Raw genomic sequence first — 15,000 nt, forward strand, 5'->3', positions numbered from 1 at the left:
CAACCCCAACGTAAGCTGTAACCTAGCAGAAATGACAATCATGAAGGTGATTATCACCCATCTAAGAGGGTTAGAGGATTTACTTACAGAAGTAAAAAACAACTAACATATAAACAAATATTTGTGCCTTCTGATGCTGTACAATGAATCCATAATATACTCATATACCATCACCATGAGCCCAATCGCCCTAAGCAAAAGTTTGACAGCTTCTTGACCTTCTCCAGATCCTCCCTTGGATCTCTACAGAGGATTTTGAGAGACAGAGAGAGAGAACATACACCCATTCAATAAACATCAGTGCCTACTATGTGCCAGGTTATAAACACAGTGCTGGGAATAAAAAGCAAAACAGCAAGCTCCTTGAGCAAAGAAAAGGACTGGCTCAAATTACTAACTCCCAGAGAAACAAAGAGAAAAGCAGCAGAACAGCATACCAGAAACTGCCTACCTGCCCGAGCTGCCCCTTGCTTAAATACTTCTTTGTTAACAGATGGTCTGAGTTTTATCAAACCTTGAATTTTCTTCACAAATTACATTCAATACAAACCCTCCCTTTTAGAAATTTAAATAAGAAATATAAACTATAGATTTTCTACATAAACAAAATGTTATCTTTTATTTTCAAACTTTTGACTTTTAAAAGCTTGATCTATCCCTATTAAAACTAGTTTTGACAGAAAATTCACTTGGACACCAGGTTTTGAATTATTCTAATGTAAGAACAACTTACACTGGGGTGACTTCGAGGAGGTACTCTTTCTCTTGGAAGTCTTTCATAGTCATATCGTCCCTCAGACCACATTTCATCTCCTCTGTAAGCCACTAAAGAATAAAAAAAGAAACCAGAGAATAATGGGTTTTAGGTTACTAGGAAGTAAGTAAGAAAAGGAAACGGTAAGTTATTACATTCTGATACAAATATTTTCTAGAGACATTTAAGGAGGAATAAATTTAAGTGATCAAAAGGAAAAAAGAATAATTAAAACAATTCTTCAAAAATAATTTTGAAATTTTCTTTAAAAAAAATGTAATAAAAAGTCCCACCTTTCTTCAATTTCCAAGGCTATGAAAAGCTTCAAAGACCATATTCCCATTAACTATGGGAAGATTCATACTACCACCAGTTTTCCATTCTCATAGAGTGAAAATTAGAAAAGATTCATTTTAATGAGTAGTATCAGAGACTTATCAGCAAAGCTGAATGATGTGTACAACAGCAGCTTCATCTTTGATACATCCTTAAAAGCTTACTGTCTCTGTACATCCAAAGAAGTGGTTTCACCTGGAAAAAACACTAAGTAAACAATCCTGTGAAAACATACTCAACAAACCCTGAAAGAAACCGCTCTTGATTTTTTTTTTCAATTCTATAATCTCATTTTAATGCCAAGGCACCTTTGTAAAATTTGAAATTAAAAGTTCTGCCAGCATTCTTCACATGTGGGAGGCAAAGAGAGACTCCTACTTTGACAGAGAGCTGACACATTCTGGGTAGAGAGCTAATGCAGCGTGATACAGAGTCCTGATGAAAAAGCATCTGTGAACAAGATGTAAGTTATTTACATAAAACGCTGACGCCACGGTTGAGTAGCTGGCAAATGTCTTTGTAAAGGACCAGACAAATACTTCTGGCACTGCAGGTCACAGGTCTCTGCTACAGCTGCTCAATTCTGCTATTTTATAACATGAAAGCAGTCACAGGCAACATATATCAATGTATGGGTGTGGCCACGCTCCCAAAACATTCTATCTACAAAAACAGGCAGGTAGCCCCAGAGTAGATGACAAATATTTAACAGGATAGAACTGGAAGAGGGTAAAGTACTCATGGATCAGTATAGATCTGTGAACCATCCTGATGAGTAGACAGATGATCTTGAGCAAGAAGCAAAATGGGACAGGTACCAAGTTCAGGTCTTTTAGTACACAGAAAACAAGGCAACAAGTCCACATGCACAGTCCACAGATCCGTGAAGAAGAAAAATATTTCAAAGACATACATCAAGAGATTTCTGGTGGTTCTTTATGATGAAATACTAAGGAGGAGAAAAAAGAATGGACATCCCGTTTTGGCAGCACAGGACTGTAATATTTTAGGTTAGTTTAAGCTAAGGGAAAAATAAAGTCTGGAAGATGAGGGCAATATTTTTTAACACTACCATAGTACAATCAACCTTAATTCTCTCTGTAAAAAAAATATATATATATATATAATGTGTTCTAATACAAATAGACCAAATAAAATTAACTAACCAAAGTGCCAGGGGAAATCTTAAGTTATAAATTAGCTTTTACTATTATGCATAAATTAACCTGAATTCCAACTCAATAATCATTAACAATATAATTATTAACAATGTTATTTCAAAGTAAACAGTCTTTCAGGTGGAAGAATTGATGGAAGCTTAAAAGGAACTGTCAACATTACTTCTTCTCTCCTACCTTTACTGAATCCAGGTTTCAGTAAAAAAGTTTCAATCTAAACAATGAGCTAGGTTTTATCCTACTTAAGATAATAGTACACAGAAACAGTAACAGCAACAAACTGAAATCAAATCACAGGGGAAAAAAAAAAAAAAACCCCGCTACCCTAAAGAAAAACAGATATATGACAGTTCACAAAAAAAAAGGAATGCAATTGCTTAATCTTTTGAAAAGATGCTCACCTTTCTTCAAAATAAAGATGAAAACTAAAACTATAATGGTGTACCCAAAGCTCTGCAAAATCAAACTGTTTTGATGAAAGTAAGAAAAGTGAAAGTGAAAGTCACTCAGTGGTGTCCAACTCTTTGTGACGCCAAGTTCTATACGGTCCATGGAATTCTCCAGGTCAGAATACTGGAATGGGTAGCCATTCCCTTCTCCCGGGCATCAAACCCAGGTCTCTTGCATTGCAGGTGGATTCTTTACCAGCTGAGCCACCCGGAAAACCCAAGAATACTGGAGGGGGTAGCCATCCCCTTCTCCAGCAGATCTTTTGGACCCAGGAATCAAACCAGGGTCTCTTGCACTGCAGGCAGATTCCTTACCAATTGAGCAACCAGGGAAGCCCAGGGTAAGGAAAGCAACATTCATGCATTAATGAAATATAATTTGGAACAGACTGGAAACAATTTGACAGCATCTATTAAAAATGTTAAATACACATACGCTTTGACTTGGCAATTCCCATCTACATATACTTGTCCGTGTGCATGGCAAAGACTGAAAGCCACCTAAAATGTCCCTCAGGAGGGTACAGATTAAATGAAATATTATACATTCATATAAAGTAATTCTATGCAAACCATGTCAAGGAAAAGTAATATCATATATAACAACATAGAAAGACTGTCAAGATACACTGTTAAGTAAAAAAGAGCAAAGGGGAGACTAACATGTAGAGTATGCAGACACCTTGGAAGTGAAAAAGCAGGATGTGAATACACACGTGCTTGTGCACAGAGTGCTCCTGGGAGTCTAAGCAAGAGAACATAACCGTGCCTGCCTCTGGGGAAACGAGACGGCTGAAGTATAGGAGGGCAAATGTTTTCACTGCAGGTTTTACACACTTTAATATTATAAAAACAGATCATTGTTTTTAAAGGTCCTGAAAATCACTCAGTAAATAAAATATGTCAAGTGATGGCAAAAATTCTAACTATAAATTAATGAACTAAAGGAGAACATAAGGAAAAGTAAGATTTTGTAATTAATGAGAAAGAAAAACTACAAGAGCTCTAAAGAAATACTATATAGTTTCTTAACAAGATGCAATACTAAATTACCGAAATCTACTGGCTTCCCACACCAACAAAAATGTATGAATAATTACTATTCTACTTACTTGAGTCCTTTCGGGAATCAAATTTAAAGTTGTCAACAATCTCCTGTAGGTGAGGGGGAATACGGTAAGGATTTGCGTCTGTACATACCAATAGAGAAATATAATTAAACTTTTATTCATTTGTACAAGCTCTCAAAATAAAAAATTATGTGCCTTAATAAGCAAAACTCCCTTCAAACACACCTTTGAAAATAGAATATATTATTTTGAAAACCAGAGGCCACTCAAGTTTCATAAGAACAACAAAATTTTGTTGTCAAGAAGATTTCTAGTCCTAATTTCGCCAACTGAGGGGTGGACAAGGTATCTCTCTTATCCTTTCTCTGAAAGGACTGCACTAGATGCTGAAGGCCATTTTCCCCCAGAACACTAGCTTTAAAGCATCTCACATATTGAAAGAAAATCTGACATCCTTTTAGTCTGGAAAACCCTACATTTTTATATTGGTAATAAATGGTCCCATGTTCAAAAGTAATCCCAGTATCAAACCAATAATCATCAGCTCATCAAAGAACACTCAGTTTATTAGGTGTAAGTTTGAAGGAAAACTTTTAATGACTTTCCCTCAAAATATACAAAGTACATTGAGCAACCTTACATAAAAATGAAAAAAGAAGGAAAAAGGCATGTATGACTTATGATGAAATTTGCAAATATCTCAAATATTCTTAACTTTTAAAAACAGTAACTAACTCTACTCAAGGCTCTAGCTCTAGCTACCACTTTGCATGAAATTCAAAGGACAGAGGAGTGGGTCTACTAGAAAGATTAGGCTCACCTAATTTCTGTACAGAAATTTTGAGAAGTGCCTCACTAGCTAAGTGAAGAAATAAGACTGTATTTATAGTCTTAAATTTATAGGTCACTCTTGATCTCTTGATCTAGTTCCCTTTTATTGCCTGGCAGTTTGGAAGACGAAAAACAAAAATTTTATTGCAATTACCTCACAGTATTGCTACTTTAATTAATCAATCCACAAGTTACAGAAGCTAAAGAAAAAAAGCAGCAAACAAAGTGAAAGTAATTAACTTTGATGAAGCCCAGCAACTGGAAATAAAGCAGCTAGAACAAAGCAAAAATTAAGAAACACAATCATACAGAAAGTCAAAATAGTACTATCTAGAATATACATCATCAAGAGACAAGAGACCAATTAAATTCCTTTGTGGAAGAGCTGAGTGTAAAGAAATGAATCACGGAGTTAAAATCCAGAGACAGGAAACAAACTTAAATAAAAGCAAATTTATTAGATAGATAGTTACTGTTTAATAGGCATGCTATTTCAGTTTGGGGAGATGAAAAGCACTGGGTGGTGGTGATGGTTGTGCAACAATGTGATGTACCTGATACCACTGAATCCTATGCTCTAATGACTAAAAAGGAAATTTTTGTGTTCATTTTATTACAATTTTGTAAAAAAATTTAACATGAATTTATCCAGCATCAAACTCTCAACTGAATTTGCTGACTATATCTCCTGTAAGGCATCAAACTGTATTCTGAACTTAATTTCTACTAGAAACAAACAGCATCCCCAAACAGCTGGATGTTACACTACTATCACCAAACTTCAACTCCTACAGTGAAATCTATGACAGTGCTGCATATTTGACTTCATACCTAATGTCGCCTCAATATTCACCTTATTAGGAGCTATAAAACAGTTTCAAGTAAAACTGGTAAATAAATTCTCTTTACTTTAAAAAGTTGACAATTTTTTAAAGATCTTAATTTAAAATTTCAATTACTGTAATTATAGGAATAATTTTATAAAAGGAAATTAGTTTCCTTTACAAATAAAAATACATATTTAATTGTCTCTATCACTGTGAATAAATACAAACATTAGCCTATAAAGCATTCTCTTATAATCAATTATTTCACTTTTTTAACTTATTTCTTACTAGTGAATACACGAAAATATTAATATTTTTAGTGAATATGCAGGTATTTAGCTTTTAAACATTCTCTTCCCATACCTATTGCTTTCATAAAACAGCAATAACAAAATATAATCTTTATTATCTAAATTACTACGTATTTTCAGAATAAGTATATAAAATAGTAGAGCACAAAACAGTGGTGAAATTAAACAGCGCTCTGGTGTAGCCAAATAATTAGCTTCCACTAGTAGCAAACACCCCTCTCACTCTTAAGAAACCTATGTAAGCGGGAAACACAGAAACATAAACAGACAACTCCGTATGCAACAATGTACTGTTAGTAAAACAAAACAGCAGCCATAGTTTGATGATTACCTGCAAAAGAAAGGAAAAAACAATGGGCTGTAAAGAAGATGGACTTTAAGCTGGATTTTAAAAAACAGGAAAGGAAAAAAAAAAGAAAGAAAAAAAAAACAGGAAAGGGAAAAGGTATCAGAGGAGGAGGATATGATGAAGGTCGTGTAGGGCAATGAGGGAAGAATGCTCTTATCACCTTGAATTCAAAGAGTTTGCGTGTAATTTTTGAAGCATTTAAGAATAAGTGATGAGCACAGCAATCTTCAAAACAGAGGCACATGTTTATGACATTACCCAGATTTAGCCTGTGGACCCATTCTGGAATTGAAGCTCATCAGCTAAATTTAAAGGAAGGCACTCAGACTCCCAGCAAACTGAAGTGATGATGTTTACTTACCTGTCGTCACTTCACCAACCTCCACCCATCAGAGGAGTATCAGAAGTACTCTAGTAAAGTCCTCCAACCCAACACCCCATGAAAACTGAAGAATACAACAGAAAAATGGAAGGACCCTCTACATCACAATCAGGCAGAGAAAAGAATTAGAATTCAGTGTGGGGAATATAGGCTTCAGAAGTTTGCTAATAACCGATACTCCCTTTCATGGATCACAGCCTTGTCATGGGGAAGGGGCTTCTGTAACTCAACAAAGATATGAGCCACGCCATGCAGGGCCACCCAAGATGGACGGGTCAAGTGAAGAGTTCTGATAAAACATGGCCCACTGGAGGAGGGAATGGCAAATCACTCCAGTAATCTTGTTGCAAGAACCATATCAACAGCACAAAAAGGCAAAAAGATATGACACCGAACAAGAGTCCCCCCAGAAAGGAAGGTGTCCAACACAGAGACGAGCAGAGGGCAATTACCAACAGCTCCAGAAAGAACGAAGCTGCTGGGCCAAAGTGGAAACAACGCTCAGTTGGGATGTGTTTGGTGGTGAAAATAATGTCCAATGCTGTAAAGAAGAATACTGCATGGGAACTTGGAATGTTGGGTCCATGAGCCAAAGTGAATTGGATGTGGTCAAGAAGGAGGTAGCAAGGAAATGGCAAGTGTGAACATCAACATCCTGTGGAATCAGTGAACTAAAATGGACAGGAATGGGTGAATTTAATTCAGATGACCATTATATCTACTACTGTGGGCAAGAATCCCTTTAGAAGAAATGGAGTAGCCCTCATGGTCCACAAGAGAGTCAGGAATGCAGTACTTCGGTACAATTTCAAAAATGACCAAATGAGTTCAGTTCATTTCCAAGGCAAACCATTCAACATCACAGTAATCAAAGCTTATGCCCCAAATAGTAATGCTGAAGAAGCTGAAGTTGAACAGTTCTATGAAGACCTACAGGACCTTCTAGAACTAACACCAAAAAAAGATGTTAGTTCTTTTCATTATAGGGGATGGAATGCAAAAGTAGGAAGTCAAGAGATCCCTGGAGTAACAGGCAAATTTGACCTTGTATACAAAACAGAGCAGGGCAAAGGCTACCAGAATTTTCCAAGAGGACACACTGATCAAGCAAGCACCCTTTTCCAACAACATGAGACAACTTTACACGTGGGTGTCACTAATGGTCAATATCAAAATCACACTGATTAGATTCTTTGCAGCTGAAGATGGAGAAGCTCTATATAGTCAGCAAAAACAAGATCTGGAGCTGACTGTGGCTCTGATCATCAGCTCCTTACTGCAAAAATTCAGGCTTAAATTGAAAAAAGTAGGGAAAACCACAAGGCCATTCAGGTATGACCTAAATCAAATCCCTTATGATTACACAGTGGAAGTGACGAATATATTCAAGGGATTAGATCAGCTAGACAGAGTGCCTGAAGAATCGTGGACAGAGGTTCGTAACACTGTATAGGAGGCGGTGACCAAAACCATCCCAAAGAAAAAGAAATGCAAGAAGGCAATGTGGTTGTCTGAGGAGGCTTTACAAAATAGCTGAGGAAAGAAAAGAAGCGAAAGCAGGGAGAAAGGGAAAGATATACCCAACTGAATTGATAGTTCCAGAGAATACTAAGGAGAGATGAGGACTTCTTCAATGAACAATGCAAAAAAACAGAGGAAAACAGGAGAATGGCAAAGACTAGAGATCTCTTCAAGAAAATTGGAGATATCAAGGGACTGTTTCATGTAAGGATGGGCACGATACACAACAGAAATGGTAAGGATCTAAACAGAGGCAGAAGAGCTTAAGAGGTGGCAAGAATACACAGAAGAACTATGCAAAAAAGATCTTAATGAAACATATAACCATGATGGTGTGCTCACTGACCTAGAGCCAGACATCCTGGAGTGTGAAGTCAAGGGGCCCCTAGGAAGTACTACCATGAACAAAGCTAGTGGAGATGATGGAATCCCAGCAGAGCAATTTAAAATCCTAAATGATAATGCTGTTAAAGTGCTGCACTCAATATGTCAGCAAATTTGGAAAACTCAGCAGTGACCACAGGACTGGAAAAGGTCAGTTTTCGTTCCAATCTCAAAGTAGGGCAAGCCCGAAGTGTTCAAACTACTGCACGACTGCTCTCATTTTCCATGCCAGTATGGTGATGGTCGAAGTCCTTCAAGCTAGGCTTTAACAGTATGTGTACCAAGAACTTCCAGATGTACAAGGTGGGTTTAGAAAAGGCAGAGGGACCAGAGATCAAATTGCCTATATCCACTGAATCATAGGAAAAGCAAGAGAATTCCAGAAAAACATCTACCTTTGTTTCACTGACTATACTAAAGCCTCTGACTGTGTGGACCACAATTTTCCACAAATTGTGGAAAATTCTTAAAGAGACGGGAATACCTGACCATCTTACCTGTCTCCTGAGAAACCTACAAGTGGGTCAGAAGCAACAGTAGAGCCTTACATGGAATAACTGATTGGTTCAAAACTGGGAAAAGAGTATTCCAAGATTGTGTACTGTCACCCAGCTTATTTAACATAATTCATGCAAAGTACATCATGCGAAATGCCAGGCTGGATGAGTCACAAGCTGGAATCAACATTGCCAGGAGAATTAACAACCTCAGATATGTAGATGATACCACTCTGATGGTAGAAAGCAAAGAGGAACTAATGAGCCTCTTGATGAAAATGAAAGAGAAGAGTGAAAAAGTTGGCTTAAAACTCAACATTCAAAAAATGAAGATTATGGCATCCATTCCCATCACTTCATGGCAAATAGATGGGCAAACAATGGAAACAGTGGCAGATTTATTTTCCTGGATTTGAAGATCACTGCAGATGGTGACTGCAGCCATGAAATTAGAAGACGTTTGCTCCTTGGAAGGAAACCTATGACAAACCTAGACAGTGTATTAAAAAGCAAAGACATCAATTCATTGACAAAGGTCCGTACAGTTAAAGCTATGGTTTTTCCAGTAGCCATGTATGGATATGAGAGCTGGACCATAAAGAATGCTGAGCGTAATATCCTCCTGTCAAACTATTTATGCTTTGATTCCACAGGTAAGGCATTAGAGAAAGACCGCTCTAGTTAACTTCCAGTATTAAATACACTCAGGATAAATAGCTTTCCCCTCCTTCCCAAATGCATTCACTCTTTATATTCATTCAATAACTGATTTGATAGCAAACCACGGTGAACAATTAGGTCACATTTCAGGCCTTTGCACTGGCGATTCCCCACCCAGAATGCTTTTCTCCAGGTATTTGCATGGTTAACCCTCAATGTCACTTCCAAAGTCATCTTAATGTCACTTTTCTACCAGATCCCCCTATTTTTGCTATTTTTTTTCATAGCACTAATCATCTAAGATACTAGATAACTCTGATGCATATTACTGGTCCCTTACTACTAGGAATGTGAGTTATAAGAACTATATTGTTAATTTATTAAGCACCTAGAACAATCCATACAATGTACGTGTTCAGTATCCATGGAAAATATCTGTTAATGCTGGTAACATGCCCTCTTTAGATAAATGATTCCCACATCTCCACTTCCTTTCAAGAGGATATCTCACAGCACCTCCAATTCAGGATGCCTTCACACTACTCAGAAACCTGCTTCATCTCCTGTCTTCCCCATTTTGGTCAGTGACACCATATCGGATAAACAAACGCCCAAATCAGAAACCTGAGTCACACAAGAACCAAAACTTATCATATCTCAGTTAACTAAAGCCAATTATTTCTATCACCTCAATATATAAGGCACGTGTCCTTCCCTATCCCAGCTATCGGTATCTTTGTTCATATCCTTTTAGTCTGGTCATTGGACCCCCCAACAGTAAAACACTGGTCTCCTTGCTTCTGATGTCACCTCCTACATCCAGCAACTATAGCAAAAGTGTTCCCATAAGACAACTAGTTTAAAAATCTCTCAGTGACTCCCCATTTCTTAAGAATGAAGTCTCCACCTAAACTTGAAAATGGCTTATTTTTGACTTTTCTCCTATCTCTCCAGCTTCACCTCCTACCAATTCCCAGGCAGTCTCCTGAACCTCCAGACATATCAAACTACATTTTGTTCTGCAAGTATGGCACTATTTCTCATCACCCTATCATGGCAAGCCTTTCTCCTGCCTAGAATATCTTTCCTCAACTTATCTGCCTTCACTCTCTTTCTCTTCTCTCTTTCTTCAAGATTCAGCCAAAGTGTAAGATTTTCTTATATTCTCCAGAAAGAGTGAAGAGTTTCTTCTTCAGGCCTCCTAAAGCACCCTGCTATATTAGTACTATATAACCTAATATTCAATTTACTTTCCTTCCTCTCCTCCCTCCCAAACTAAACACCACAGCAAAGGCAATGACTGTGTACCTCTCTTACTTCTGTTGTTTAGCAGAATAAAGAGAAAGTGAAGTCGCTCAGTCGTGTCCGACTCTTTGCAACCCCATTGACTGTAGCCTACCAGGGTCCTCTATCCATGGGATTTTCCAGGCAAGAGGTACTTATTAAATATAGGCCAAATAAACATATTATTCATATAACCACTACATGAGCTATTCTGGAGAACCTAATTATTGGCTTTTACCTTTTGGTTATTCAGGAAACTTCCAATGAGCACTATTAGATTATGAGTCTTATCACACATCTCATGACACTAATGCCACCTCATTTTGAGCAAATGGTACCAATGAGAATCCTTTAGCTCCAGCACCTAAAGTAGTGATTCTCAACCCTGTCTTCATAAGAGGATCATCTAGAGAGCTTCAAAAAATACTTATATCTTATTCTCTAAAATCCGTATATAATTGGCTGGGACTTTTTTTTAAATCTTAAACTTGTTTCACCTTAGGATCTGATCCATTTACGTTAAAGCAAGGTAAACATATTCCTGATATTCTAAATTAAAATAAGTTTTTAAGTGTCAACCTGAGCCTAAAAATTACATAATACTATTTCTACTTGAAAATGTTTAAAATTCCAGACATCTAGAACAAAAATAAATTTTAGAATATAAACTGTATGAGGAAAATAAAAACACTGGATGTCAACTAAAATGGTCAAAATAAAGAATCCACAGAAATTAATCACTGTTCAGTGCTCAGAGACAGATAAATACAGGCAATGGCCATTATAAAGAGCCAAGAAAATTCAAATATAATCAAATATAAGATCACTTAAACGTGGATGAACAACAACAGTAAGTGGCAGAATCCGAGAAAACAGAATGGAAATGTGCCTAAGAAAGATACAAATGATGAGGGCAGAAGATTCGCTTTGCAAAGGAGCAGAAAAATGAGCCTGCATAGGTACTTAACAAGCTTTCATTTCCTCCCCTGAAGTAGATATTATCCCTCCCATTCCAGAAAAAAACACAGAGGCTCTGAAAAGCTCAAATCTCAGAGGCTTAGGGAGCCTCGAATCAGACTCAGGCCTGTATGACTTTAAAAGCAAAGCCTTTCCCACCATACCACACTGCTTCACAGAGCAAACAGGCAAGAGCAGAGAGAACAAATCCAAAGGCATTAAAAGGCACAACAAAGCCAGAAACTAGACGAGGAGCTCCCTGTAGGCTTTTAAACCTAGAAACAAAGTGAGAGGAAAATGTCATTCCAGAAGATTAACCTGAAACTACGCAGGATGGATTGAAGGCGAAGAAGCTAGAGGAAAGAAGATCGCTGCTTGCGTCATAATGAACGCGATAACTCAGTACTGTTAAAGTGCTGCATTCTCTACTAGTGCCACATGTCACTTGACTTTCACTGTTTTAAGAAAACTTCTTTAAGTATTAAATACTAAGTAGTAGCTTCTTGACTGTTCCTTGTAAGTGAACAAGTAACGGAAATTAATAGGCAAAATTATCAGATGTTTGACTTGAGTATAATATTGTCAAATCTAAACCTCATTTCACATATGGACAAATGTTACAGTCTTAACTGGTCAGCCTCCTTCCTGTCTTTTACCCTCCATTCCACACTTATGACAGACACTCAATTAACCATGCTAAAATTCATAGCTGAAGTGTCCCTGAACAAGAAGCCTAATAGTCTATTAATTAACTGTAACAAATCCAAACGTCTCTACCCTTCATGCCCCCTTCTGTTATTTCACCTAGCCCCCTGTTCTCTCCACGCCTTCCTCCTCACCGTGTCACAAAGTAATGAACACTACCCTAGAGTCAGAACACTTACTTCTCCAACTGGAATACTTCTTTTCGTTCTCCCACTCAATTTCCAAATATCCATCAAGGCCCAGTTCAAAATCTATTATTCTCCAGAAAGCCCACTTCTGAACCGTACAACACTTAAAACAGATTCCAAACCAATGACTAAGAAGCCACATGTGACTTGTTTGGCCCAGGTTTCTTTTTTCTTAATAAAACATTACCCCATTGACCACATTTACAAAGTAGGAGATAGCGTCTTAAGAAAACGTCTCTCCAACTTTCCTTGAAAAGAACTGGATGTTCTGGCACCATGGGAGCACACAGTCACATAGCCAAAGCAGCTGTAGCCGAGTAGCAGCTGATGCCTTTTGAAAGATTTTTTACATTTTAAAATCAGAAGATGACATCAACTACCTGAATTCTGAGACTGTATCTGCAGCAACTGCAATGACTCAAGAAATTTTTGACTGCCTATTAGGCACTGGAGTTATGGAAGTAAACAAGACAAACACAGTTCCTCCTCAAAAGCCTACCTTAGTAGCAAAGACAAAGAGATAAGCAATCAGGATACATCTGATAAATGCTACTAAAAGCCAAGTAGAGAGCACTTCGCTCATGGCAAGGGTACTTAACTCTGTCTATAGGAGATGAGGAATACCATGCAGAGAAACTGACTAAAACTGAGATTTTTAGCAGATGTAGGAATCAACCAGAAAGGGGTAGGCGTGGGATAAGGAAAATCAAATGTCCCAGAGAAAAAAGAACTTTGCAAAGACATTGACAGAAGAAAAAAGCATTAGAAATTGAAGTAAGTTGAATATGTCTAGAGCCATGAAAGAAAGTGTTAATTGCTCAGTCGTGTCCGACTGTTTGTGACCCCATGGACTGCAGCCCTCCAGGCTCCTCTGTCCATGGGATTTTCCAGGCAAGAATACTGGAGTGAATTGCCATTTCCTTCTCCAGTGTATCTTCCCAACCCAGGGATCAAACCCGGTTCTCCCACATTGCAGGCAAGATTTTTTACCGCCTAAGCCAGGGAAGCAGGAGCCATGATCCACCCATAAATGCAGGGGTCAGAGAAAGGGCTCAACTGACAGGACTGGAGGGAAAAAACAAGTATTAGTGTCAGGAGATGTAAGAAAATTTCCATAAAGAGGTTGAATATGCTTGAAGCAGACAAGAAAGTTTTCAGAGAGCACAGTTCCTGTGTTGAGGGGTGAAATGTGGGAAGAAAAGGAGGGAGAAGCAGTGATAGCCTAAATAAAGGGAGAGGGAGCGAGCATAGCGCAGCAGGGGTATGAGGGTGTAGAATAGAAGACCAAAGGGCTTACATCTAGGGCGGTAACCAAGGATAACAGGAATGTGAAGCATGGCAGTTTTGGCTGGTCACAAGTTTGCCAAAAGAATTAGTCCCAGCGGTCCGCTGGCGGACGCGGAGGCCTTCCGGCCTCTCAAAATTCTGCTGCGCCCTGGCTGGATTGCACTTCCGTCTCTCTAGAAGACATCAGCTTCGGTCTGGATTGATCGTCCAGGCTCCACGAGAGGCTCTGAGTTCCAGGCTGCTGGCACGCAAGCTCCCAGGGAGTGGTTGTGGGTAGAAGCGTGTGCTGGTGGGTAGAAGTTAAGTATAAACTACCCTGCATTATTTTCTGGTGTTTCTGTAGGAATGATGGGCCTGGTTTACTGCCACTTAGAGAAAAAAAGTGTTTGCCCATTACAGATTTATAGGGAGAAAAAAGGTGCCAGGAAGTTTTACAGTTGTCCATACCAATACCCAGGATGAGTCTTTGTGTGAATTCGAGTGTCCCCAAGTTGACCTTGCCTCCCCAACGAGACTGAGGGATCCTCCAGAAAAAGGCTGCTTTACACTTTTTTGTAACTCCCGAAGTGCCTATGACCGAACTGGGCACGTCGAACACATTCTGTAAATTTATCGACTTACTGACCTCGGGTCACCGATGCCACCTAGTTCAGCCCTCTTTTTGCCTATTATGGTGCTAAAAAGAAGCGAACCTATTATACCACAGACTCAACACTTTCCTTTATGCCAAACTCCGCTGCGTCTCTCCCCCTCAACCGCAGGAGCAGAATCCCTGCACAGTTCAAATTCAGCGGGAGACTCCAGGTCCCACCGCGGAAACGCCCGCCCGCCCGCTCGCTCCCCGTTCCCGGGTGCAGGAGCCCGCGTGCCCGTCCCCATCCACCTCTCGTAAAGGTAAAAAGCGCTCACCGACTCTGGGCCGCCTGGAGATCCCGTAAATGTAGTCGTCCGCTCGTCGCCGCGCTCCTGGGAAGGCACTTCCGGCGCACACTAAGACGTCAGCAAAAGCGCCCGCCCCTGAGCCCACCTC

General features: G+C 38.9%; 1 protein-coding gene across 8 annotated transcripts in view; it reads right to left on the reverse strand.

Moving 5' to 3' along the window:
- The window catches only part of PPHLN1 (periphilin 1), a 145,224-nt gene extending 130,225 nt beyond the window's left edge, over positions 1-14,999 (reverse strand). For 3 of the 8 annotated variants that reach the window (XM_043886731.1, XM_043886702.1, XM_043886675.1), the window contains exons 1-3: positions 14,880-14,985; positions 3,830-3,872; positions 734-825 (exon numbers count right to left, since the gene is read on the reverse strand). In XM_043886731.1, the coding sequence (XP_043742666.1) occupies positions 734-825; position 3,830 (93 nt within the window). In that variant the 5' untranslated portion in view covers positions 3,831-3,872; positions 14,880-14,985. Of the gene's footprint in view, positions 1-733; positions 826-3,829; positions 3,908-14,879 lie in introns of all 8 variants that reach the window. The other 5 variants (XM_043886729.1, XM_043886709.1, XM_043886692.1 and 2 more) reach the window with 3 other exon arrangements.
- Between the last annotated feature and the right edge of the window lies 1 nt (position 15,000).

The sequence above is a fragment of the Cervus elaphus genome, chromosome 3 (assembly GCF_910594005.1).
Source record: "Cervus elaphus chromosome 3, mCerEla1.1, whole genome shotgun sequence".
NCBI lineage: Eukaryota > Metazoa > Chordata > Mammalia > Artiodactyla > Cervidae > Cervus > Cervus elaphus.